The 27,319-nt window shown below is 39.0% G+C and overlaps 2 protein-coding genes across 4 annotated transcripts in view; one reads left to right on the top strand and one right to left on the bottom strand.

Moving 5' to 3' along the window:
- Positions 1–370: 370 nt before the first annotated feature.
- Positions 371–17,210, bottom strand: plekhg7 (pleckstrin homology domain containing, family G (with RhoGef domain) member 7). 2 transcript variants are annotated; one of them, XM_024281633.2, is made up of 18 exons: positions 16,916–17,209; positions 16,408–16,522; positions 15,719–16,321; positions 15,135–15,157; positions 10,433–10,551; positions 8,115–8,155; positions 7,741–7,842; positions 7,288–7,431; positions 7,034–7,129; positions 5,192–5,290; positions 4,778–4,891; positions 4,395–4,569; positions 1,626–1,741; positions 1,345–1,432; positions 1,191–1,270; positions 963–1,119; positions 795–892; positions 371–628 (listed from the first exon to the last, which is right to left on the bottom strand). In XM_024281633.2, exons 3-18 carry the CDS (start codon positions 16,250–16,252, stop codon positions 518–520), a joined length of 2,097 nt encoding a protein of 698 aa, XP_024137401.1. In that variant the 5' UTR covers positions 16,253–16,321; positions 16,408–16,522; positions 16,916–17,209; the 3' UTR covers positions 371–517. The 2 variants fall into 2 exon arrangements, with proteins under 2 accessions (XP_024137401.1, XP_024137400.1); XM_024281632.2 differs by having other exon boundaries at positions 15,719–16,522; positions 16,916–17,210.
- A 4,834-nt stretch (positions 17,211–22,044) lies between these two features.
- itpr2 (inositol 1,4,5-trisphosphate receptor, type 2) overlaps positions 22,045–27,319 on the top strand; it is a 66,249-nt gene continuing 60,974 nt past the window's right edge. For both annotated transcript variants that reach the window (XM_024281735.2, XM_024281737.2), the window contains exon 1: positions 22,045–22,549. In XM_024281735.2, coding sequence (XP_024137503.1) covers positions 22,458–22,549 — 92 coding nt within the window. In that variant the 5' untranslated portion in view covers positions 22,045–22,457. The remainder of the gene's footprint in view (positions 22,550–27,319) is intronic.

Here is a 27,319-nt window from a genome sequence, read left to right on the forward strand (position 1 = left end):
CTTTTTTACTATAATTAATTTAGCCTTTTAGGAATTAAAATTTAATTTCAAGAGTTTCTTATACTATTTTAATGACCCTTCATGCATTGTTAAATTAACACTTTCTCTGACATTTAAGAAAGAAAAAAAAAGAAATTGTTCCCTTAAATTAGCATTTTGTGCACACATCACTTTATGTGCACAGGTTAGCATTTTGTACGCAAACATTAGCATTTTTTGCACACAGGGTTAGCACTTAACGCACACAAGTTTGCAATTTGCGCACACAGGTTGTCATTTTGTGGCATTTTAGGAATTAAAACCTTATTTCAAGTGGACTATTACTCCTCCTATTTTAATGACACTTCAAAAGTCGATAGCGACACTGATCTAAACAGCTTTAACGTTCTTTATTGTAGTGCAGCAGCAGCCTTGAAGGCACACATTTTACAAACAGAGTGCTGAACAGTCATGTATAGAAATTTGGACGACAGTAAAAGATTCTGATGGCTTCTAGTGCTTTTTATGTTTTAAAAGATCATATCTGTGAGGACTCCAGCCAGGATGAGGAGCTCTGGATTCGCGGCTGCTCCGAGTCCAGCTTCAGCAGCTCCGTCACAGCGCCCTCTATCTTTGAGATCCACTCTCTCTGGAAACATAAAAACACACGAAAGATGTCAAACTAAAGTATTTGTCGTAGGATCTTTTACATAAAGCAAATATATTAGACCTAAAATGTTTAGAATTATTGTCCTATTTTCTGAAGCAGAAACGACTTCATGTTTTGAGTTTCTAAAATGGGTCCACACTTCTACCTTTGCAGACTCAGATGCAGCTTGCAGGATGAATGCACCGATGCATTGCTGGTAGCGGTTGTGGTGCATTATTATGAAAGAATGAGGCAACCCAGATGCTGTGAAGAAAAAAAGTATTTTAGCAACAAAGCCTGCAGAAAAGCAAGAACATTCTTTTTCTTTTATTACTGGAGGCATTCAGCTGGTCGATGTTCTTGAGCTGGAGTCGGTCCAGGGAAATGGGCTGGTCCAGAACAGTGAAGGTGGATCCCTCTTTCAAAAGCTGGTCCAGCTCCAGGTTCTGCTGCTGAACCCTTAGAGGGTTCTGATCTGAAGTGAGGGACCTCTTCAGAAGAATTGGAGCACACAGTGAGCATAGAAACAACAGAAATGTTCACGACGACGAGCGAGACGTACCTTCTTGCTTTTCTTTATCTTTGTGATCAACAGGAATTCATCAAACAGGAACAGATACGCATCTATCAGCTTTGTGTTCTCTGGTGATAAACGCAAAAGGACTTTTTAGATTTCAACTGAGCTAGAGCGCTGATGTTCAAGCTGCTGCACGCACCTGTGAGCACCAGTTTCCCTTCGTGAAGCAGACTTCTGTGGGAAATGAGGTTGTCAGCAGTGACGGTTTTCAGGAGATGCTTCAGCGTCTGAAATAAACCCACATTTAAAGATATGACCTCCTGATAGGGCCGTAACGACACCGTAAAAATGCAATTACAGATATCAAATTTCACTTCAAGATAAAAGCCAGTGTGTGGTCATATCTGCTCTTTGCTCTGTCAGCAGAACTCCTGCATACACAAACATGATTGGGAGGAAACGTGCAGAAAGCTGGCAGACCTCTGGAATGAAGGCACGCTTGTCTCTTTCCCACACCGGCGTCCACACCAGGGCGTCTCTGAGGCGTTTCACCTTCTGGTAGTTATCCAGCCATTTCACTTTTCCTTCCAGATCACCTGCAAACAGAGGAGGTGCATGAGATCGGATGAAAAGTTGACACATTTGCATCCTTTTTTCCCCAAAATGTCTTAAATCCCATAGTTAAATAAAGTTTTCTTCAATTGATTTTAGAAAACTCAAGAATTTACTAAAACTCATCAGATCGGTTTCACTTCAAAAAGAACAGAGGGATCACCGGGTTTGTTTTGACCACAGTGGAAATGCCAGCATTTGTTATGGCGCGAGTAATGGCTCAACAGCCACCATCAACTTTGAACACAAAATCGGTTTAATTTCAAAAATGATAGTTTTCCCTGAAGAGCTGGTCCTGGAATTCCATCCAATCAAACTGGATTTTGATTAGATCACAAAAACAGGACTCATAAAGTTTGGCTCGGTGGTGCCACAGATTTTAACGACTAATATCTCCTCCACCCTGAGAGGACATTGACCTACAACGTCCCAGCTGAGGTGACAAACACCCGTCAGCTGTCTGACACAGTCATTACCATTATGAAGGCGTGGCACAGCATACCTTGTGTTGAAATGCTGGAAAGTGTTTCAGGAAATACTTAGCGTTGGCATTTGCTCAATGCAACTCCATGAACCTGCAGCAGCTTTCCCACAGCCTGTCATTCTAGTTACAAAGTAAACCGTCACCACAGCTCTGCAGGGAAAAGCCTGCTGTGAAGAATAAACGGACAGGCGTGCTGGCGGCCGTCCAAGGCATGCAGCCTATAAACGGGTTTGTTTGTGCTGACAGATAACGTCACATCGGCTCCACATGCATTTTGGGCCCTAAAATGTTGAAAATACCTGCCAGGAGCACCTCAAATTAGAGGAAAAATAAAACTTTTTTTATAGTTAAAATAATAAAAAATAATAATAATTAGCATGGGATTAAAGGGAACTAAGGGGTCAAATCAGGGTCAACTTGAAGTGAATAAAAAACAGATTAGAAAATACACATCAAAAGTTTGACATCTGTTTTCAACTCAAAAAAGAACATGATTTAAACTTAAAAATGTAAATCTGAAACTTGAATTAAAAAGAGTAAAACTGTAAACAAATGAAAAATGTTCATCTATAGGGGCTGCTGTTTTGTATTTTCATATTTTCCCACTCTTGAGTTTACAGTTTCAATTCATTTGCTCTCAGTACTGACCCTAATTTTACATGGAGAGGGCTTTAATAAACTATATTTATGCTCCCCTCCGCAGCCTGCGTTCAAGCGTGCACTTCCAAAGAAAAGTAAATGTGTGTAAACCATTGTCATAAAAGGAGATATATATTATGTTAAAAAAAGCGCAATATTATGGAAAAAAATGTTGGTTTAGCAAGGACATGTTAAAAAAAGAGCAAGAATAGTTTTTCCTACAAACAGAATGACTAATAGCTTTTTCTTTTTCAAAAAAGTTCTGAGATTTTGACTTTCTAGGAACAGCGAGTACTTCCTATTTGGAACGCGGGGGGGGGGGGGTTTCAGTCCGGTTCTCTATATACTGTCTATGGCAGCGGTGTCAAACTCAAGCATACAAAGGGGCCAATGTCCAAAACACACCTTAAGTCAAAAAGGATAAACATTTATTGAACACTCTCAAACTCCATTTTTAAAACTGTAACTTTTTAACATAATTATGAGCTAGATATATAGCATTAGCTACGATAATGTAAGTTTGAATGCTGTAAGCCGAATTCAGCTGCTGATATTTGCTAGTGCTGATAGCTGAAGACTGATAGCCAGTCAAAATATTAGCTAAATGCCAAAATAGATTTCAAAAAATGAAAAAAAGTCTAAATAAGCCAAAACAGCTAGTGTGTAAAAATGTTCCTAACTCTAAAACAGCCTGAAAAACTTTAAAAATAGCTTAAATTAAGTGGATATAATTACCTGGAGGACCAGGTCAGGTCAAACTTTGACCAATAGGGTACTTAGATTAGGTAGTGAGAGACTTGCACCGCTTCATTTTGCACCAAGCCTCTTCCAACTATAGGTGGCGTACAAGTGCTAGTAAACAGTAGTAGAAGAAGAAGATGAAGAAGCAGCACTCCTTCCTTCTCCAGTGTGAGCCTGAACGCGTCACAAGCTCGCTGTGTCAGTAGCTTTCGGATCACAACAGCGCCTACCTTTGGCGCTGCCCGTTTCATACCTCCTCTGATGCGGCGAACAGTAATGATATAAATGGGTTTTTAAAAGTGCCTGTTGATCATTGCCAAATTTTTGAAAATTTAAAATAAAATTGTTTAATTTGTTAAAATATAATCAAAAATCGTCTTTGTGCTGCCCCCTGAAGGTTGAATTGAGGTATTACATTTGAATTTTGTGGTTGGTCAGACTATGTTAGTTTCATAAGTCTGATGTCATGATCTGCAGATCCAGCAATGATAACAGTCCAACCCCCAAGCCCCGCCCCTCTGACTGGATTTTCATATTTCAGCTCCAACTTCCCTGTTTAGTTACCCTTTAATCTCTGAAAGGAAAAATCTGAAACTGTAAACTGAGGACTTAAAGCAAAGGTTTTTCTTAAGTTTAAAACTGTAATTTTTATTTATTAATTTTTTTTGCACTGAGGTTTTTTATTCACTTTTAGCTGACCCTGATTTGACCCCAAAGAGCTCCTACAGATCAGAAGACAAACTTTCAGGAAGTGAGGATCAGGAGCTGCTCACATATGGATGTGTCCACCTGCTCTGCTATGACCTGCAGGCCTCTGCTCTCCTCTTCCTGCTGACATCTCTTAGCAACGTTCCTCAACAGCAGAGAGTAGCGAGTGAGCCTCTGCAGCGGCGCCACCAGCAGGTCCCTCAGCTGCAGTCTTCTGCACTGCTCCTTCCTCTCGCACCACTGAGGACACAAGCGGCAGATGAAAGAAATGCAGCGAAAAATCCGCCTGTGCTGACAAGGAAGGTTTCAGCAATGACAAATGGGAGTCATTCTTCTCTGTGGTGACACTCCACCCGGTGCTTGGCAGCGTTTTCAAAGTACACTACGTCCTGGCCTCTGCTGACGAACACAAACGATCTAGCTGCCTCCGCCGAGTTCCCACTTGTACCTTTAGGTATGAGCCAAAGTCCTCTCTGGGCTTCAGGCTGTCCAGATAGAGCAGAGCCGAGGAGTAGTTGAGGCAGTACTTCTGCAGGCTGTTGCATATGCTCTCTTTGAAGGCCTGTAGGCAGATGGACGTGAGAGAAACAGGCTTATCAATGAAGCTGAGGGTAAATAAACCATGAAAAGACAGAGAGCTGCAGAAAAGATCAAAGATTTAACTGTAACTATTTTATTCACACTAAAACTGATGATTAAAGTCCAAATACAGCAGCACGTCTATTCATTTGCAATCAATGATTTCTTTACCAAATTTTATGAAACAGTTATTTAGTAACATATTCAATATTGTGCAACACAACATTTTTTTCTACATTTCAATCATCCTTTCAGTGTCTATTAGCGATAACTGTCTGCTTGCCTTGCTCAGCAGCTCCAGCAGGGTGGGCCCACCGCTCTCGGTGATCTCCAGTGTGTCCTTGATGACGTGTAAAAGGTTCCTCAGGAAACTGGAGCTCACCTGCAACACAAAGCAGCATGTCAAGTGTCATCATGAGGCCACTTTCAGTGTGTCAGCAATCACCCAGAGCTGAACAGAGAAAACACCAAACTCCTGGAGTTTCTTTATTTAGCAGAAAACGCCTTCATTTTTTTAAGCAGAGAAACATCAACAAAAACTGAACAAATAATTATGCTAAAGTATAAAAGATGCAGAAATCTTTATTATTTTAATATTTCAATTAAATTATAAGAAATTGTCCAGATTTTCTATAAGTGGTGATCCAAAAACGGAATATTTTACTGCCCTTATAAAGAGAAATGATCAAAAGTCTAATCTTAAAAATTCTGGTTTTGGTCCCATTTTATAACAATTTCTCAAAATGTAAACACAAATATCAAGGTTTTTGGTTTTTCTCTGTAGTGACTTTAATACTATAATTTTCACTTAATTTTAAGAATTCTGACTTAAAGATACTTTTACAGAAATTCCAGGATATTTTCTCTTCATTTTAGCTTCAACAAACTAAATAAGTAAATTAAAACAGCTTTCCTCCCTCACAATTGTTACATTAATCACTAGATTTTGATTTTCTTGTAATAATGTTGGTTTTTAATGATTTTTCATGGACACAACAGTAATATCATAATTCTCACTTTTTTTTTACCGGTAGTAAATTCTATTTTTAATTCTAGATTCAGATTTTAATATATGTCAAATATATAACGCTAACTGAAACTTTTAAGGCAGCAATAATTAGATCAAAATGTCAAGCTTTACTGCAATCAGTGCAAAAACATTCGAGGACTTGGTTACTTCGCCAAACAGATTCTTTAAAATATTTTCAGCTTTCTATAAAAAAAAAAAAAAACGATGTTATGAAAATTATGAACAACTAGTCAGCTATTTTTTCACAATTGTTCCAAACTGCAGCTTTTGAAGGAAAACACTCTTCAATATTTAACTATCACAGGCCAAGTTCTTATCTTCATTTAAAAAAAAAAAAAAAAAAGGTCAACCAGTATTTTTTTATCTAACCAAACAACCTTTTGAACCCTAACAGCCTCTTAGCTTCAGACAGGATCCCAGCACTGACGCAGCACTTTTAAATTTGCTAAGAGACGTTCGTGTCAACACTGACTCAGCAAGAATACCAGTGAATGAAATCCTTCCCAACAGACTGGAAAAGTGGGGGGGATTATCAAGCACTGTCAGCCGTTGGGGTCAGATCTTATCTTGATGTTAGAGATTGTCTTCTCTCCATTAGTGGTCATAAATCTGGTTAAATGTGGAGAACCTCAGGGATCTATTTTTGTACCTCTTCCAATCACAGTAATGAAGCCAACACTACTTTATGGAGCTCCAGCTGATGTCTAAATTTCAGATTTCTGCTCAACAATGGAGGCAACTCCCTGATATTCCTCAACTTTTTCTGTATTTAAATCCAAACATATAATATAGTTTATGTTAATAGAGGGGAGGGTGAAGGGTGGGTTGGGTTTGATTGTATAGGTTTTTGTTTTGTTTTTTTGTTTTTAAATGTAAAGCGTTTCAAATTGGGCAAAGTACAAGAAGCGCTTTTTATAAATAAAGTTTGACTGATTGAATTTTCCTTTGCATATCTGTGAAGTCCTCTGAAGTTCTTCGATACCTTAAAAGGTGATGCACAAATAAACCCGCAATACTTTTCCACACTGACACCCTGATATTTGCATAGTATATATATATAAAACTGTCATGAAAACCATCTGAATGGCGTCTCACCAGGCAAAGCTCGTTGACATTAGCGAACAAGCTCCACGCGTTGACATCAGTCAGGCAGTTCCTCAGCTGCAGGTTGGTGAGCGTGACCAAAAACACCTGGGAGGAACAAAGACTCAGTAAAAACCTGGCATTAGATTTCTAATCCAAAGAAAATGAATTCAAAGAGATGAGAAGCACAAAGCGTCGAGTGTTTGGTTTCATTTGGGTTTGGTCTGTTTAGTGTTTGTGTTGTGAGCGTCTGAATGGAAAGTCACCTCTTTGAGGACCATCAGCTGATCCAGAAAGTAGACGCACTCGCTGGTGAAGAGTTCCCAGATGGCCTCTTGTCTCTTGCAGACTTGGGAGTCGGAGCTCAGCTCCTTCGACTGGTCCTGCAGGAACTGGGCCAGGGAGAAGTCCTGGACAGCCACAGAATCCATCAACTCTATTTGCATAAAAACCCCTCGGTCCTCTTTCACCACCATCATGACTCAGGTGTGTGTCATTGTTTGTTTGTGTGCAGAGCAAACTGGGCTGGATTCAGTAATGATTTCTGAAACTCCTGTAAAGCTTAGCTTGAAGTTTCCATCTTGTCATGTGGAAAACAAATACCTCTCTTAGGATTTGAAATCTGGATCTCTTTGTTTTGAACTTTGTTTGGACGGCGAGTCTCTTTAGGAGCTGAACCAACACGATGGTTTGCATAACAAACAGCACTGACTTTTCACCTTAAGTTTTTGAAGATCAGCGTTTCCACAATCTTCAATTTGTGCCGTAGAAAGGTATTTCTCAACATCTGCCACCGTGCCGATCTGCAACTTCCCTTTAGTCTGAAGGGAAAAGGACACGGAGCGGTTTTAGATCACAGCAATTTGACAAATTAATATGGTAAAATTGATATATTCTCTGCAGATTCAACAGTCTCAGAAACTTAAACCAAAGACTGGATAGAGTCTGGCATTCCAAATGTTGACAAATTACAAAATCCTTGTGGTTTATAAGGAAACACACTAATCTGCTTTGGGAAGTGGGTCAGAGAACAATACTGCCCACTGCTAAAACAAAAGCACATCAAAATAAAAGCTCCAGGCAGCACACCTACCGTGTTACGCCTTAAAAAGGGCCACTTTGTCTTCTTTGTGTCTGCGGAAAAGAATAAAACAATCAATAAATAAACTGAGGGTAGATTTAAGGACTAAATTTAAGGAGAAAAGGGTTTTTTTTTGGTAAATAAAAGTAGGTAAATTACAAACAGCTGACATTATTTAGAAGCGTATTTTAAATACAACAAAACAAAACTGACAGCTGTCTAAAGCTTGATTATTGAACTTTGACTAACATCATTTAAAAAGTAGATCAATGTGGCGTTATCTGATGTTCAGTGTTGGAAAAAACTGGGTCAAATCAGACTTTACCTCACTGTGCCTCTGTGTCTGAAAGAAGGAGCAGTTTGTGGTTTAAAGTGGAACCAACTTTAGAAAGGGATTTTTTAAATATTTTACAATAAACCATGATTTTGTAAATTAGCCTCCAAAAATGATTTATTCAACAAAAATAAGTCTAACCATAAAAAGGGGAAAACTGATAATAATCTTTTTACTGCTTTCATGACAGAAGCACATAAACATTGGCTTCTTGGAGTTAAAGTTCCATTAGTTGATACACACCTAGCTGTGTGACATTTGTTCTCTGCTTTTGTCCCATCCCCTGTGGGAGCGGTGAGCTGCAGACACAGGCGCTCTCAGGAAACATTTGGTGGTTTAACCCCTCAAATCCAACCCCTTCATGCTGAGTTTCAAGCAGGGAAGAACTGGGTCCCATTCTTAGAGTCTTTTTATGACTCAGCCTGGATTTGAACTCATGACCTCCGAGTCAGAGTAGAGGATACCATCAGCTACACTAAAAAAACTCAGCAGAAGCTGCAATAATTAAACTAGAAAGAATATAAGAACATTCAAGTTTGACGGCCAGCCGAGGTTTTTAAAGCATTTGAACTGAGACTTCTGGAACGACGTGATTAAAAGATGGGGCAAACGTGGGTCTGTTTGCCTTTCAGCCATAGAGGTATAAAAAAATATCATCGGTCACACATGATGGAAGAGGAATAGTGGAAAAATCATCAGTTTATAACAGTATTCTAGGAGCAAATGGAGAGCCTTAAACTGACTGATACAACCTGAACAGAACGATTCAAGAGCAAACCTCCAAACTTGGGATTAGATGATTTTTTTTTTTTTTTGCTGTTCCTGAACACACCCACAACATAAGATCGAAACAAAAAGAGGCGCTAACCTTTATTTAGTTACCATCATGGTTTTACAGAGCTGTGTTACAAAAGGAGCACAAAGGAGGAGGAGTTCAGAGGCTCCTTTGTCTATAAAAAGAGCTATCAAAGTGTTTTAAGTAGATCTTTTTGTGGTATTTTGACAAAGGTATCTCACGATAAATACAGTAAAACTTAAAAGTAAGTTTAATTTGTGCTTTTTTAAACACACAAAAGTATTATTTTGACATCTAAGAATAAGTATTGTTTGATAATAAAGGACACGTATAAAGGAAATTAAGCTCAGAAGTGCATTTCCGAATATTTCTTCATTCAAATAGTTGTGAATCAGGAGCAGACAAAAAATGCAGTTTTTGTATAGAAAATGGGCCACAAGCTCTCTGCTTCGTTCCATGTTGATGCATCCACTATGAAGCTCCAATATTGCTCACCATTTTTGTTGCACTGGTAACGTTAGGTCGAGCTTTTGAGGGCTGTAAGCTAGTGAGAGAGTGCAAAACAGAGAGCTAAAAAATTGTTGACGGGAAGGGGGGACTGGGTTGCTCCGTGCCAACAGTTGAAGCCTCAATTTAGAGGCAAATTTGTAATGAACTCCTACTGAAATTATGTCCTAGAAACGTCACAAGTTTTTGATTTTGGCTTAAAATGCTTTTACAATAGATCAAAACTTGATCCGAGTGTTTTTTTTAAATTTTATTTTAAATTTAAGTTTTATAGGCTAAACCTTTCCTAAAAGTAAGACACTTTCAAGACCTGAAAGGGAGTGTTTTCCTTTTTTTAAAAAAAAGAAAGTTGTTTATCTTAAAAACCTCAATTACTAACTTTGCAACAAGAACAAACTTTGACTGACAACACCATTTACTCTAATTTTTTTTCCAAACGGGTTGCTAATCACCTCCTTGTCTACAAAAAAGATCAACGGTCAAAGCCTGGCTTTTACTGCTGTTTGAACAAGCAATAAAACTTCCAGATAACGGCTTCCCTCCTTTTTTAGAAAGTGATAAAACTGAAAAAAGCCACGATTTGTCATGGTGGGTGGCTCACATTTAATGCAAACAGGCTAAAACTGACTCACGACGTCTGTTTAACAAGAGGGAAGATCTGACGGGCCTGGAAATCAGAGGTCAGAGTCCTACCTGACAAATTTGAACCGTTGATGATGTCCACCGCTCCATTGGAGACAAAAAGATCTCCAGGGGAAACGTCCAATCCGGGCAAGCTGACCACCACGGAGCTCCGCCTCCTCTCATGGAGTCTGAAGAGACATAAAAACAAGTTTTAGATGATCCATAGAGATAAAAACCCAATAATTGATTACCGTTAATCTAACGAAACAGGTTTGTGAATATTTGGAACACGATTCCAGACATGGTGAGGTCATTTTTACCAATCTGAAATCCAATTATGCAGCAAACATGATGAATCAGCAGCTGTCCACGCATTACAAAGACATGCAACACCCTCCCTAATATCTGTTAATCGTGTTTACGTTGAAGTACGCAAGCTGTCGGCGTGTCCCACTTCTAATAATCTTGTTCTCTTGTTTCAGAGTTTGTAAGCGAGGCACGGCTTTGTCTGGAAAAACACAGGCCTACCCTTCAGCCTGAGGCAAAGCCTCCACTGTTCTCAAGCATTCTGACTTATCCTCCACTGCTGAGCAGTCAGGATTATCGCTCAGCAAAACTGGACGCTCAGATTCTAAAATAAGGGCCGCAGACTTTGTTGAATGCGATTATGTCACAGAACTGAAATAAAAACGCATTAGAAATGCTCTGGAGAGAACCTGGAAAAACTTGAAGAGTGACGCTGTCATGAGAGATCCGGACTGAGCCCACGCTCGCAAGAGACAATTAGCCGTTACATGTGGCTGCTGTTGTTCAAAATACAGTAAACTGGAAACCAGCAGGGCTGGTTTCTCTGAAGATTCACTTTCAGCAGTTTTTAACGCCGATTGGTCAGCAACCCACAACACCTGGCGTTTTTTCGGTAAATATTTAAAGGGACTTGAAAAGGAAGAAGAGATGAAAGAAAAGAGAACCAACAAAGGAGAAACAGCAGGAGAATTTAATTTGCAAATACTTCCTCGGCCGGGTGAAACAATAGACTTTATCTCTAAAAAGGGGATATTGTGACAGCAAAATGAGGAGCGAGTTTATAATGAAGCAGAAGTACAAATGCTTGTTTTGTTAGCTATTATATGCCAAACTGCAAATCGTGTTCCTCTTCCAGCACACGACATCCTCACACACGGGTGTATATGGTCGCAAGGTGACTATGTAAACCAATATGGCTGCAGGGAGAAGTGGAACACTTGAGGGGACATTTAGGATATGTCCAAATTCCCTCCCTACACCCAAAGTACTAAAAAACTCAAATAAAAACGATATAGTGCACACTATTTTTTTTAAATGCCAAATATATGACATCACCCATTTCCCGAATTAAAAACTTAAAGTATGATTATTATGCATGTCTACAGATTTAGTTGAATTAAGTTTTTTAAGACCATTTAATATCAAATTTCAAAGCATCCAGCTGCAGGATAAAATATGTGAATCCTTTGGAATTACTTGGTTTTATGCATAGACTGGATACACCATTGTGTTCAATAAGAACATAAGTTGGTGTGATTGAAACAGGCAATGTTTTTGTCGTTTTTGTGATTTAGACTGAGAAAAACAAACACATCGTGTGTTCATTTTGTAACGAAATTGAGGTACTCCCAAAGAGTTCACATAAAAAATGAACATCATGTCTACTTTAGCTACCACACCAAATACAGTAAGAACATGGCAAAATAAAAACAATAATGTGGCACTTCTCAAATATTATCAATCACACACTATCGTTGTTGTTCTGAGTATTTGCTATTAATAGTATATAATGTATGTGAGCAAAATACTCCAGAAAAAGATTATTTTAAAATACCAAAATCACCAAATCCTAATATTTGTATTTTTGTAGTCATAAATCGAAAGTAAATTTTAAACTTATCATAACATCCTTTTAAACATTTAAGACCTATTCACCAACATTTAAGACAATTTAATGATTTATAATTATAATAATTAATTTACTTTTAAGATTTTTAAAAGACCTACTCCAATGAAAATTTGGGTTTTAAAATATTTTTGTAGCATTTTTCTCATGTAGGACATACATAAAATTATTTAAAATTAAGTTTGAGTATTTCTTTATTCAAATTGTGTTGGATCTGCAGAAGAGGAAAAAGTTCAGGTTTATGATGCACAAGTCCGATTCTGATGCATCCACTTGCAGACAAATAGATCCCTTAACGTCTTTATTTTCATTGTCTGATCTAAACTGTATGGCTGGTAAGATCAGAAATTACTTGGCCTTTTATAGTTTGCTACGCTAATTTCAGGTTGTGCTTGTTAGGTGCTAGCGGGAGAGAGTGTAAACAAAGGATGGATGACAAACTAGCAGAGGCTAACTTCCACGCTAACAGTCCTGCCCTCAACTCAAGAAGCAAATGTCTAATGAGCTCCTGCTGCTCTGCAGAAATTTAGCTTAAAAAGGACACAGGGTTTTTGATTTGGATTAAAACTGCATAATCATAATTTAAACACACCTGGGAATATTTTTGAAATAGAAAAGAATATAGTTGAAGAGGGACTTTAAGGATCTGCAGACACCCTAATGCATGTGTCAAAGTCAAGGCCCGGAGCCTGGATCCGACCAGCCGAGTCATTATATCCGGCCCTCCAGATTATTATTTTATTGTTCTTAATGGCCTGATGTTATCTCGCGCTCATTTCTAATTTGTATCATTTTGAAAAAAATATATTTATATAGAGGACCTGTCCAGGGTGTACCCCGCCTTCGCCCATCAGTAGCCGGGATAGGCTCCGGCACCCCCTCGACCCCGAAAGGGAAGAAGCGGTCAAGAAGATGGATGGATATTTATATAGAGTATTGAAAGTGATTTAAGGTTTACATTGATTTATTCTAGAACAATATTCCTGTTTTTTTATTATTCATAATTATGTTAAAAAGTTACGGTTTTAAAGTTTTAAATGTTAGAATTCTGCTAGCTTTTTGGACCATTTTGGCATTTAATAAGATTTTTCAGGTTTTTTTTGGAGTTTAGTTAATATTTTAACTACATGCTAGCTGTTTTGGCTGATTTAGCTTTTTTTTGTTAATTTTTTAGACTATTTTGAAGTTTAGCTATTTTTTTCAGTTACATCCTAGCTGTTGTGTCTAATTTAGGCTTCCTTTTGTTTTTGTTTTTCTAAGCTCTTTTGGAGATTAGTTAATATTTCAGCTGAAACTAGATGTTTTGGCAAATTTTGTTTGCTTTTTTTCAGTTATTTAGACTATTTTGAACTGTAGCTATTATTTTCAGGTACGTGATAGCTTTGAAAGTTTTCTTTTTTGGCTTTTTAGGTTAATTTGGCATTTAGCTAATATTTTAGCTGGCTATTAGCTTCAGCGTTTTCAGCTATTAGCTTCAGCGTTTTCAGCTATTAGCTTCAGCGTTTTCAGCCATCAATACTAGCATTTTCACCAGCCAAATTCAGCTTACAGTCTTCACATTAGCATTATCACAGATAATGCTATATATTTTGTTTGTTATCATGTTAAAAAGTTACAGATTTAAAGTTTTACAAATTTTGTTTTAGTGTGTTCAATAAAGGTTTATCCTGTTTGGCCCGCGACCTAAGTTGTGATTTGGATTTTGGCCATTGTGCGATTGAGTTTGACACCCCTCCTCCCCTAACAAATATTTTACAAAACAATTTATGAATCCACTGTGTTCTGATGATCAAAACTTGAAAGGTTTAATAAAAAATAAAATTTTCCACATAGAAAAATCCTTCAAATGTGATGCATTGAGGTTTATATTAGCCGAACTTTTTCAGAGAAACTTCGGAAAAATTTCTAGGGCACTGGATTTTGGAATTGTAGATTTGAACTAAATGGCAAACGGACTATTTAGTGTATTGAGTAGTGAAAGAATTTGGACACAACCTTATTCTAGGTTTGAAAAGAGGAGTAACCTGCTGGTTCCTTCAGAAAACTTTTGTTGAGCTGTGAAAGCACCAACTGTTCCTGTTGTTCACCGAGACCGAACTGATATTAAACGAATTAAGGCCGAAGCGTAAAGAAATAAACAAGTAGAACACACAACAGTGTCCGGAGCCCGCCGGACAGCAAGAAAGGCACAATGGCGACTCTAAAGCGGGTCAGAGCTTGTGCAGTTGATCCCACAGCATCCTCACAAAGACATCCTGTTGCTTTGTGGCGGCGCAGAAAGCCTCCTCTGTGTCAGCCTCTCTGCCACCAGGAGCACTTGTAAAAATGGTCGTTTTGTTCCTGCACAGTGAGAGAAATAATGATGTCCCCAAAACAAAACGCTCCCATCCAATGGCTCGCAAGGTCTGGACATAGTAATGGGCGGCGTGCCAATGTGTGATTATTGGGACAAAAGTTGCCTAATTATCTGGCGTGGAGAAGAGCCTCGCCGGCCATTAAGAGGGGCGTGGGTGGAGGCAAAGAGAAAACAGCCTTAATGAGCATTTGTCTAACCCCAATGTAACCACGGGGCTCTCCAAACTTCACCCACCGAGCTCACCAACGATTAACAAAGAGGTGAATGCACTAAGGGCCTGAGGTCCAATCAGAGAGAAGGGGGGGTCAAAGGCGCTTTGATGTAACAGCTCAATTTTTTTGTTGTTGATGAGATGATCTCACACAGAAGAAGCGGAAGAGTCGAGGGGGAAACAGAACACAAAAGTGAGCACTGTACCAAGAAATTTTAATATATTCCTGATCGGCTGCCATGCAAAACAGTTCTGAACAGAGAGCACCAACCTTCTGTGAGAATGCTCCTTCCCCTGTAGAAAAATAGAAAAAAACATGTTAGCTCCAATTTTCCCAAAATATGGACACTTTTCAAGACCCCAACAACAGCCCTAATATCACTTTCAAAGACTTTCAAATATGAATCGGTGCTTTAAGTGGTCGCCTGCACTCAAAAGCCTCTGATACTGGAGGAGAATGCCGGCACTCTTTTGAGAATGTGCTCGCTTGAATACCACGGGCTGAATAGATCTCCCCATTATCTTTTTGCATCGCTCGCTGACCCCTCCATTATTGGGTGACTGCTGACTGCGGTGAATAGGGGCCCGAGGAGAAAACTTCCCAGGGCTCTCCAGGCAGAGGGTTTGGTCAGAGCTGTCAGTGCATGTAACTGCTGATTCATTTGCTGTCAAAAGCTCGCATTGTGAGTGACCACTGCAGGAGGCAGAGCAGAATGAGGTGGAGAGGGCATCCGTAAGGAAAGAATTTCCACCCTCTTGGTTTATTATAAGCTGCCGGTCCAGCGGCGGCGGCGGGGATTTGTGAGGGGATGTCTGTAGAAGTTTGAGGTTAAGAAGACAAAGCAAAAACCTCACCTGCAGTTCATCGTCCGGCGATTCAGACTCTTTAATTGGAGAAGGATGAGAATTATGACACTCCTGCTTTGTAGAAACGATAATGCTTCCGGAAGTCTTTGACCTCTGCGATAGGCCTTTGTGTTTCCCGTGGAATGAGGCGAGAGGAGGATCGGGACACACCTCTTCATCACACGGGGGGTTTGTGGCTGTAGGAGACTTCATTTTAAGCACAGGGTTCGGGGGGTTTGTGGAAGGAGCGACTATTTGAGGTTTCTCCTGAGCGCCGGAGGAATCCCGTAAATCCAACAGAGGACGCCGAGTGCTCCTCATCCTCCTCAAGGTGGGAGACGTGGAGATGCGACCAGGAGCCTGGCGGTCAAACTGCGACAGAGGTGTCACCAAGTTGTCAGCGTCCACGGGGGAGCAGTGCCTCAGCTTGGACTGCATCCGTTTGAGATCGATGTGCATGATGACAGGATTGGTGGTCTGACTCGCCTTGTGCTCCAGAGGCTGCGAGTCCGTCTGCGTCTGGGCCTCCGCCACCCCTGTCATGACCACCTCATTTTCAATCCATTCAATGTAACTCCAGCCCAGCTTCTTCTCATTGTCCTGCTCTTTATCCTGCAGAATAACGTGGTTCAGCGTAGACATGGTAACCCCAAAAGCATTATTGTGACGGTGCAGATCAGGTGAACATCTAATCTTACAGTCTATCAGGTTGATAATCCATTTTCACACCATTGATTTCTCAGGTTTCTGTGGGAAAACGTCCTCATACAGAGCTGGAGGCAGACTGGGGATCTACGGGAGACCTGATCGCAGCTAAAACACAGGACAAAAAGAAAGAAAAATAAAAGCATTGTGTGAATAATTTAGTAAACGCACGTGAGTGGAAAAGCAGAAACAATGATGCTGAAGCACACCTGTTATACCACTGTTTACATTCAGTTTCGAGCTTACTGCTCAGAAAACGAAGTTTTTTTATCATTATTTTCAAAAAGTGGTTATATTTAAATTGAGTTTTCGAGTTAGTAGCATGTTATTCTTAGCATAGAACCGAACCACCTGTTGTCGCGACATTAAAATACGAAACACGGCATTTAGAAATTTCGCTTTAAAGCTATATGTTTGGGGTTGATTTAGAACAAAAACCGAAAAAAGTTTTACATTTAGTTTAAAAATATATACATTTATGAATAAGTTCGGGTTACTTACATCCCCCCGGTGCTCTGCGACACCTCAGGTGGCGTTTGCGGCTAAAGCTGGACTCGGAGGTGAAAACTCCACGGAGAGTCCGGAAGGAGCGCGCGAGCTTTCCACGCGCGAGGAGAGAAAACGGAGAGCTTCATCCACGGAAGGTGTAGGTCAATGCCTGCTCGGGACTCCGTCCGCTGCCCCCGCCTCCCTCCGCCCTTCCCCGGTCACGACACACGTCACACGCTCTCAGGAGCCCTGAGGTTACACCGAATTACACGGTGCCGCAACGAGTCATGTGACGCGAGAATGAAAGACTGCGAAGGTTCACGAGACACTTCTCCAATCAAGGCACGAGCTGGCTTTTCTTGTGGTCCTGGGATTCACTAAAACACCTGCTCAGTTCAGATGGTTCAAAGTTTTATTTAGATAAAACACAGACGAAACCAAACTAAAATAATAATAATAAAAAATCAATTTGGGTCATTCCAGAATTGGAGGACATTTTTCATCATATTTCAAATAATCCACACACAAAATACTAAATCATGCAGTTTCTGACCAAATGTACTTGTCTTGAGACCAAATCTAAAAAAGGATGCTTAAAAATAGTTTAAAAAATACCAAATAAGTCTGGAATACCCTAAAATGATCTTTTCTGTTGTTGTCCCACCCCCAATGTCCATATGAAATCTGAGGGAAGGTTAATATCAGTAGAGATCATGTAACCTGCAAAAGTTTGCAACAGGATTACACCAAATTTCAGATATATAATGTAAATAAAATTGATCTGTCAGGTGAGCTCATCAAGCCTTGTAGTTTTTCATTCATTTATTCATCCATGTTCTAGACCTGCTACTGTATATCTCCTTTGGAGTCATGCTGGAGCCTATCCTGGCTGCTGCTGGGTAAGGGTCAGGTTGGTTCACTCTGGACAAGTTGCCACTCTGTCCACACAGTCACTCCCACACACACTTAAGGACACTAATTAACTGATAAAGCATGTTTTTGGACTGTGGGAGGAAAGCAGAGTGCTCAGAGAAAATCCATGTATGCAACATGCAAACTCCACACAGAAAGGTCTCAGCTGGATTTGAACCCGGGCCTGAGACAAGAGGGCTAACCAGTTCCACCTGAGAAATCAGTGTCTTTACATAGAGGAGTACCATTAATCATTATTAATTATGTATAACTAACTATAACTAAGCAAATCTGTTAATTCAAAATGGTAGCCCTTCATTTGACTCAGTACCCAGTAGTTTCAAAAAGGTTGGACCCCTGCTTTTCTTGTTTTTTAGGGGTTAAAATTTTACTTTATAGGAAGCTTTTTTGTTCTTTAAATGTAACATATCCTTATTGTTATGTAACAGGTCTTCACCTTTCTGCTTATTGCGTCACGGAAGCATATTTACACAGAAATAAAACTCAACATCAAGTTGACAAGCATGCTAAAAACATAAAATCAATATTTAATTTTCGCACATATATATACTGTGTATATATTCACGTGCACATACACAAATACAGTACAATTTTTACTAATACATTTGACTCTTTGCTGTAATAATTCCTTATTTTATCCGAGTTACAAGTTTTCTCAGTTTAAAAAAATCCTTTATATTTTGATTCTGAAATGGATTTTCAACAAATTAAATAGCCTAGTGTGGTATCATTAAATGGAGCTTCGTCATAAATTAAATTGAATTGTAAACATGAGTTAAAATTGAATTGATTAGACCAGAAGCTATACTGTAAACATTTTGGCTTTTTTTAATCAAAATTATTTGTATTTTACATCTCAAAACTCTCTGTCTTTCCTTATATTGTGGATTTAAATATTTTAATGTAGAAATTGTCAAAATTTTCTTTTTAGGCAGTAATGCTGGACTGCAGTTTAAAAGCTCAAATCTTTTGTTCTTTTCACATTTTAATCAAATTAGCAGGTGACTGTATTTTCTGTGTATTTACTGTTGTCTTTGTGTATCACTGACTTTGTCAATAAAGGTTATTGTGGATTGTCTCAGGTCTAGCAGAGGTTAGCACGCCCTCTTGTGGTTATAAATAGGAAGTGCACTCAAAATGAAAACCAAAACCTTTCTTCTGTATTTGCCATTCCAAACTATGATGAAGAGTCGATCTAGTTTGTTCAAAGATATTAAGATAATTTTCTTGGTCCAGTATTATTCTGAAAATGTTGCTGGTATTTTGGATCCACTATTATTGAGTTTTAATTTATGCTGTCTTTCATTAGAACTCATATTAGTTGTTTGATGTCACTGCTTTGTATACAAACATATTGTAGTTTTGTGTGTTCGAAATGCTGTAGGTCTAAAATCCACTGAGCCATTGAGATTTAAATGCCACAGAGGCATCACAGTCCCAAACCAGAGTTACCCAGATGAGATAAGAGAAGAGATGAGATAAGGTAGGATTACCCTTTTTTCATCCCACAGTGGGGAAATTTCCATCTTGCAGCCTAACGGTTTACAATAAGGGCAGAAGAACAGAGAATGTACAATTAAAATAACTTATAATGCATCACATAATAACAGTGGTCTGCTGCATCAGCAGACTCCATGAAAGATGGTGGAGGCCACCAGAGTCCTAAAATGACTGTAGAAGTGGTCGCTGCACTCCAAAAGAATTCACTCTCCTTAGCGCAAAGTCTGCTCTGTTCTTTTTTACACAGTAAGTGCATCAATATTCAGGGACCAGCCCAGCTTAGAAATCTTCATCAATACCCGATTTCACACCATGCTGGTTCACCTGTCAGAATGATAAATTAAAGCTGCAGCATCAGGCTCAGTATAAGGCTTAAAATCTGAAATAAAAGATAATATTTCAGGAAGCACCTCAGTCATTTCAAATTAGACCAACTTTTTTTGTTAGATTTTTATAGTGTTTCATCCCAAGTCATTTCAGTGAAACCTAAATTTGTGATTAACTCTTTTTAAGAGCCATTTCCGTGACCAACATTTTAGAGGGAAGATTTTTTATGACTGTGAAAATAAACTTTCAGCAGAACCAGATTCAGTGACATAATCACCTGCTGTGACCGCTGGGGTTTGTTAATGCAAACTAAAAAAAACAAATAAATTGGGACAAACAAATCAAGTTTGATTCATGGGTTTGATGACTCATCTGTGTGGTTTTTGGTGATTTTTTTAGGTGAACCTGCACGTTTTCAAAGAAAATCAAAAAGAAAACACAAAATGCAATATTTCTTTTGCATACAAAAATGGACTTTGGGGAATATCAAGAAAGAGACTTTTGTTATCATGACTTTAAATCACAAAAAAGCATTAGAGTTTGTTCATTTGTGTTTTTGGCACAGAGAAACATGACTTTTAACAGAAACTATGGAGCCCTGAACATGACAGTAAAAAATACAAATACATTTTTCCTTCAAATTAATAATTTGTGGCCACGCGTTAGTAATTTGAGTGCACAAATTAGCATTGTATAGCCTAATATTTATGTTTTGTGTACAAAATTTACCAATGTGTGTGAACAAACTAGCATTTAGTGAGCACAGATATTTTGTGTGCAAAAATTATCTTTTTTTTGTCACAAATTAGTGTGCACAAACCTGCCTTTAGTGCACTCAAACTAGTATTTTATAGCCACCAATTAGCATTTTACGGGCACAGATTATTATTTAGTGCACAAAAATTAGGATTTTGTGCCTTCAAATTTGTGTGGGCTAATTAGCATTTAGTACTCAAAAATGTGTATTTAGTGTGCACTAATTAGTATTTGAAGTCAAAAATTGTGTGCTAAAAATTGGCATTTAATAAGCACAAATTGATATTTTGTGGGCAAAAACTAGCATTTTATGGGTACAAATTAGCATTTAGTACACGAAAAGTAGGATTTTTTGCCCCTTGATTTATGTGCACAAATTATTATTTTAACATTTGTGTACATAAATGAGTATTTGGTAATCACAAATGAGTATTTTCTATGCACACATATGCTTTTTTGCAAACATTGATACAGTATTTTGTGTGCACACCTTAGCATCTTTTGGTGACAAATTACTCTGCACAAATTAACCGTTAGTGCAAGCAAATTAGTTTTTGTAGCTACCAAAGAGCATTTTAGTGCCCAAATTAGCATTTAATATGCACAAATGAGTATTTTGTATAGACAAATTTGCATTTAGTGCGCATAAACTAGCATTTTGTGTGACTAGATTATTAGTTGGTAGTAAAAGATTAGCCTTTTTGTGCACAAATAAGCATTTTTTTTTCACAAAAATTAATAGTTTTGTGTGTGCAACTTCGCATTCTGCATGCACTAATGAGCGTTTGTGTAAATTAGAATTTTTGGTTAGTTTTTGTAAAAATGTGCATACATTTGCATTCAGTGCACAAAAATTTGAATTTTTTTCCCCCACAAATTTGTGTGGTCAAATTAACATTTAGTGTGCACAACTGAGCAGTGTTTGTGAACAAATTCGTATTTGGTAGTCAAAAATGAGCAGTTTGCACAAGTTAGCGTTTTGTGTTTTGTGTGCGCAAATTTGTTTTTGTACACACCAAATAGGCTTTTATGTGTGCAAATTAGCAATTAGTGCACAAAATCAGGAATTTGTGCCCACAAATTATTGTGGAATAATTTGCATTTGTATTAAAAAAAAAAACATACTTTGTTTGCAGAAATTTGTATCTATTTTGTAGCCACAAGATACCATTTAGTAATCAAATGCTAAACATTTTGTGCATGTAAATGAGTATTTCCGTACGTTATAAGTTTCTACTTCTAATTTTTGACCACAAAATAATATTGAGTGCATTTTGTGTGCGCAAAATGCAGAATGTTGCTAATTCTGCTAATTTGTGTGGACAAAATGCCAATTTTTCACACAGAATACCAATTTGCATGCACTAAATGCTAATTTCTTCACACAAAGTGCTAATTTTTTCAAGCAAAGTACTAATTTTTCATGCACAATCCTTATCTGTGTGCAAAAAATGCTAGTTTTCCACACAAAATCCTAATTTGTGTGCACAAAGTTATTAATTTTTGGAAACTATATTTTGTTTTTTACGTCATGTCCAAGGTTCCATACAAAAAAAAAACTTTTGTGACAAAACATGACCTTAAAGTTATCATCCAGATGAGCATCAGACTCTGCAGACTGGAAAGCTGATCTCAGATGATCGTGTGGTGACTTGCAGCCACCAGTCCGCCCAGCCTGCCTGCAGCCAGCAGAGAAAGCTGTCATTGAGGGGAGTGAGCTCTCAGCCCTGACAGCAGCAGTCTCCACCCCCTCAAGTGGATGTGAAGAAGAGCCCGATTCGCACTGACATACAGGAAGAAGTTTAACAAGTCTTTCAAAACCGGGAAACGACGCCGTTTGACGACCCGCCTGCAGCGCATGTGCACCGTCGCTTTGCGCACGGATAGTTCTACAAACCAAAAGTGTTGGAATGAAGATAAATCTGAAGGCTGAAGTGACGGCGCAGTAACGCGTGGATTTCCTCACCGGGGCAGGCAGAGGAGTGCCCTGTGTTTCTCCTAAATGGGAAAACCGAAAAAACCTTCCTTTCGGTGAAGAATGGCAGAACGCAAGTCCAGTTTCCTCCACATTGGAGACATTGTGTCTCTTTACGCGGAGGGCTCGGTGAATGGCTTCATCAGTACTTTGGGGTATGTGCTTCTTCTTCTTCTACTTTTGGCTCACTTTGGTGTCAACCTCCACCAGGTGCCCGTCCTGAAGACTTTCACTTTACTTCCTCACCATATGCTCAGCATTTTTTTTTTCTTTACGGCCAACCCGGGCCCGTCAGCGCGCAAACCGCTGCGTCTCAGGAAACTCTTTACGCAAATGTTACAGGAATGCAAAGCAGCGTGTCGCCCAGGTGCGCACGTGAAAACGGATATGTGGTTCCCAACAGAGAAAAGCCCATTACAACCAGCATTAAAGTTCAGTTTCACTCTGTTGTTTCTCTGAAACCTGTTGTGCTATTGTGCCATGATGCAACACAACAGGTCCAGACTAGATCTGAGAGACACTTTAAATTCCCTACATTCACACCAAATGCGACCTCAGGTGGTTGTTGACACCCCCCTTAAGGCAGCAGGACCTCCCAGTGGCTCCTGACATCAACAAGTCAGAGGTCACAGAGGGAGGACTCTTGTGGAATATTTGTGGTTAGTTGTGAGGTTTTTGTTCTCTCTTAGCAAGCACGTCAGAGTGTGTTACTTTAGGATCATTTCAGGGTGAAATGCCCCAGTGGTTCTGCATGCAATCAGGCCCCCCAATCCGGCCGGACTGGCCCTGAGGAATGAGTCTGCTCCACCCACCATCTCTCCCCCACCTCCTCTCCTTCATTCCTTCCTCTTCTCCAAATCCTCACTTACAGTGCAGGCAGTATCTCTGCATGTCTCTGTAGCTTGGGTGGACAAAGCTTTTCTGAATCATTCTCGGTGCAAAAGTTTAAGAAAGACAACCTGTGGAAGGCCGGTGTATTAAAAAGAAAAGTATGTACAACCAATTCAGCAAGATTGCTCCATTTTAAGTATGTCCAAGGCTAAATGTTGTTGGTCGCATGTGTCCACAGTCCAGCACTGGCTGAAAATGTAGAATTTTAGGAAATTATGTGCAAATAGTCACTTTTTTAGAGAGTTTAACACCTGAGGTGTCGTCGGCGACGCTTAAACGAATAATCTTTAAGCTACCTTTTCAACCGTTTACACGATCAATGTAATTCCAGCAGATTTTGAAGGGGAAAAGCGCTTTTCCCCTTCAAAATCTGCTGAAATTACATTGATCGTGTAAACGGTTGAAAAGTTAATTAAAGAACATAAGCGGTGTTAAAGGGTTGAGACCCACTCCGATGAAAAATCATGCTTTTTTAAAGTTTTTTTTTTTCACATATTTAATATTTAAAGACAATCAAGCTTAAAATTGTATTTTTTATGCAAATAGTTGTAAATCAGGAGCTTCAAAAAGTGTTTTAGACACTCTGAAGCAGACAAATAGATCTTTTATTTTGCTCATCAAATATTGCTCGCCATTTTTGTGGCACCCATAATATTAGGTTTGAGTTGTGAGGGGCTGTACGCTAGCGTGTAAACAGAGGGATGATGGGAAATGGGGGCAGGCTTACTTTGTAACGACAGTCACCCACAACTCCGAGGTCATTTTCCTACCACTCTGCAGAAACTATGGCCCAATATGTCCTAGAAAACGCCAAAAGTTTGTAAAATTTTGGCTACAAACTGCATCATTATAATTCATAGACCAATGGGAACGCTTTTAGAATCTAAGAGTTTGACAGCAGCCTTAAAAATGCTTTCTGAGCTGCAGCCACTAGATCACCTTGTAACCCAGGCTGCACAAGGCTGTTCATTCCCATGTTTACTCAGCACCACAGTAAAGTTCCTGCTACAGACCTGATGCTGCTTAAAGTCAACAACTTGTTGCTCTTTTGGGGGAATTTTGAATTAAAAGAGAACTCTATTGTTCACTTTAATCTCACTCACTCACACCATCTGACTCAGAAATGGAAACGATCAGTAACAAACTGAGGTGATGGAGCGACTCTTCTGTCACTTTTCTTTTTCTGACAGAAGGATCGGACTGTGTCGCTCTGTGTTTGCTGTTGTGTTGTTGTGTCAGTCCACTCGGCGAGCAGCAGCTATTATTAGCTTTTGCGTGTGTGTGTGTTATGTGTGTCCAGCCTGGCACATTTATCTGTGGTTCATGTTTAACTTGGTTACAGAGTGTTGGGGGCCGTCAAAGCCTCCCTGTAGATTTGTTGGAACGTATTTATGAGCTGGGGACTTTTCCAGATCACCTTCCTGTTTAGCCACTTAGCGACTGGTGAAGCTTCCTGTTTGAGTTTTTCATTTAGATGTGGTGTCGACACTGACGTGGAGGGCATTCTTAATAAAAACTGATGAAGGAAACTGCGTAAATAAAAGGAAATGATAAAAAGGACTCGGGTATTATTAAATGAGGCGATGTGTGTATTTCAAACAAATATCCATAATGGTAATATCTATGAATGCACATTAAAAACCTTAGATTTTCAGCATCTAGTGTTTTTTCTGAATTTCTTCTTTAAAAATTACCTTTTAGATTGCAAGAGGTTGAAATTTAGATTTTAAATTGCAAACACTTTTTAAAATTCCTTCACTGTTTTCTAACGGGTAGAATTTTGCATTTAAATACTTTTAAAAATTAAAAAAATAACTTTTTACTAAATGCAAGATCAGATAAAAATGAAAAAAATGTTGGTTATCTTCTATAAGACCAATTAAAAGACAATTTAGTTATTTTTCATCTGTAAAAACATCCACCCAACTAACAACAAAAAGCAACAACTTCTAGTTGGATTTGAGGAAATCTTGCTGATCTCTGAGGAGTTAGTTTTTCTAATTGAAATAGAATTTTCTAAATCCTTTAAAATCTGTTTATAGATCCCATTTTAAAGGTCATATGAAAGTTCAGTTTTTTGAATGTGCTAATTTATTGCTCTATTTGCATATAGAGAGAAGTGTTTAAAATGCTATTCTATGTTTATTCCCATTCGGGCTAAATTATTATAAGATCTATAGTCAAATGTTGAAAAAAATAGTTAACCTTAGAGTTAAAGAAGTATTTAACCAATATTGTTTGAGTGAAACTCTCACTGACTTATATAAGTTATTTTTATGCCTTGATATGAAGATTTTTTTTTGATCATGACCTTATCTTTAGGAATGCACTATTCTGTATGTGTGTAACTTAATGAACTCATGAAAATGGACAAACTGTGGTTTCTTTGTGTACCAGGCATTTGAGCCATTTGATACCATTTTTGGGCCTTTTTTTGGTCTTTTCCACTTTGATCAATTTGTTTAAAAATCATTCCCACACTTTCTGAAAAAGTGAAATAGAAACGTTTCTTAGAATTATGCTAACTGTCAATCAAAAACCACACTTCCATTTATTCATAGAATTTCCTAGATGTATCTAATAGTGAAATTTAAACAAGCCACCTAGCTGCTGCTTCATGAACTGACATGACTCCAGTTACTTCCCTTTTTTTACATTTATTTTTATGTTTTTTGCTTCAAACTGTAACCAAAAGCTTTGCTCCTCGCTGCAACTCACCTGTTGGTGCTGGTATGAAGCACCTTCCTACATGAACTTCCTCCTCCAGAGCTACTACCTCTCCAGGACTGTTGTTCTCTGTCAACAAACGGCGACTGATGGTTCACGCATCACGGAGCAACAGATCACAATCAGAACCTTCAGTTCTGTAACCATGATGGTGGGATATGAACTCTACAAAAGAGGCTTTAACTTCTAAAGTTCTGTTTCTACATAACTGATTATGTTGAAGTAGATTTTTATTTGAATTCATGGAGAGATTGTGGAGGGTGTAAAGGTAGCCAAGTGTTTGAAACTTGCAGTTGTATGGATACCCAACGAGGAGATTTTAGCCTCAATGTTCCGCATTGAGGGTAAAATCTGACCGAGTGCCTCCTGAGGAATGCCTATATTGGCACCATCGTGCAGAAGAGAGGAGTTCCAGGCATGCTGGACTGTTTGGAGCACACAGGGGCGGTTATACAGCTGATCTGGGAGTTGGGAGAAAATCAAGACTTTCAAGACTCTCTGACTCGACCTCACCAACGCCTAAAAATTCATTTCACTCTCGCTTTTGACAACATCCCACAATCTAGAGAAGGTTCTTGAACTCATCAGCAGTTCCAGCCTGAGATTCACCTCTGGGACAACTACATCTGCTTGCACCTGACTGGTTGCATATATCAGTGTTCGACCCATCATCGAACCTTCTTGGTCATGCTAGCAAAAGCAAAGAATAGGACCACTCTGTCCAGATCCAGCATTCACCAACAAACAGCCTCGCAGGGACGAGTTGAAAGAACGCAAGAGGATGTTCATGCCAGCTTCTGGTTCTGAGGAGCTTCAAGAAGGTTGTGAAGAACTATGATGGCACCTTAAAGGGCAAAACAGAAAGACAGTCAGTCTGAAGAGCTGGTAGTTACTGGTGGACAAGTCAGGTATCAAAGAGCCATGATAGCATGAAATTCTATCGAGGATCCTTTAGTCACAATTGCGTAAGGCCTGAAACAGCTGGAATCTAATGATCTGCCAAAGATTACCAACAACCTGATCCATTCTGTGCGTGATGTTCCTCAAAGTCCACCGGTTCTGTTCTCCTGGGTTGCTGGCAGAAACATCCACATGGTCACTGTGGCTGCCACTGAGAACCTTGGAACACACTAATGGAGCTGCTTCATCCGACGACTCCATGGGATCAGAGAAAAGCCACAAAAAATAAGTCAGCAAGGCTGTTGAAATACAGGAAATAGGTTTGGGTGTTTGAAGATCAAGAACCCCAAACTGGGTCTTTCACTAAAAATATATCCAAGCAGAATTTAAATAAAAAAATCTACTAA

This window comes from Oryzias melastigma, linkage group LG6 (genome assembly GCF_002922805.2).
Source record: "Oryzias melastigma strain HK-1 linkage group LG6, ASM292280v2, whole genome shotgun sequence".
Lineage (NCBI taxonomy): Eukaryota > Metazoa > Chordata > Actinopteri > Beloniformes > Adrianichthyidae > Oryzias > Oryzias melastigma.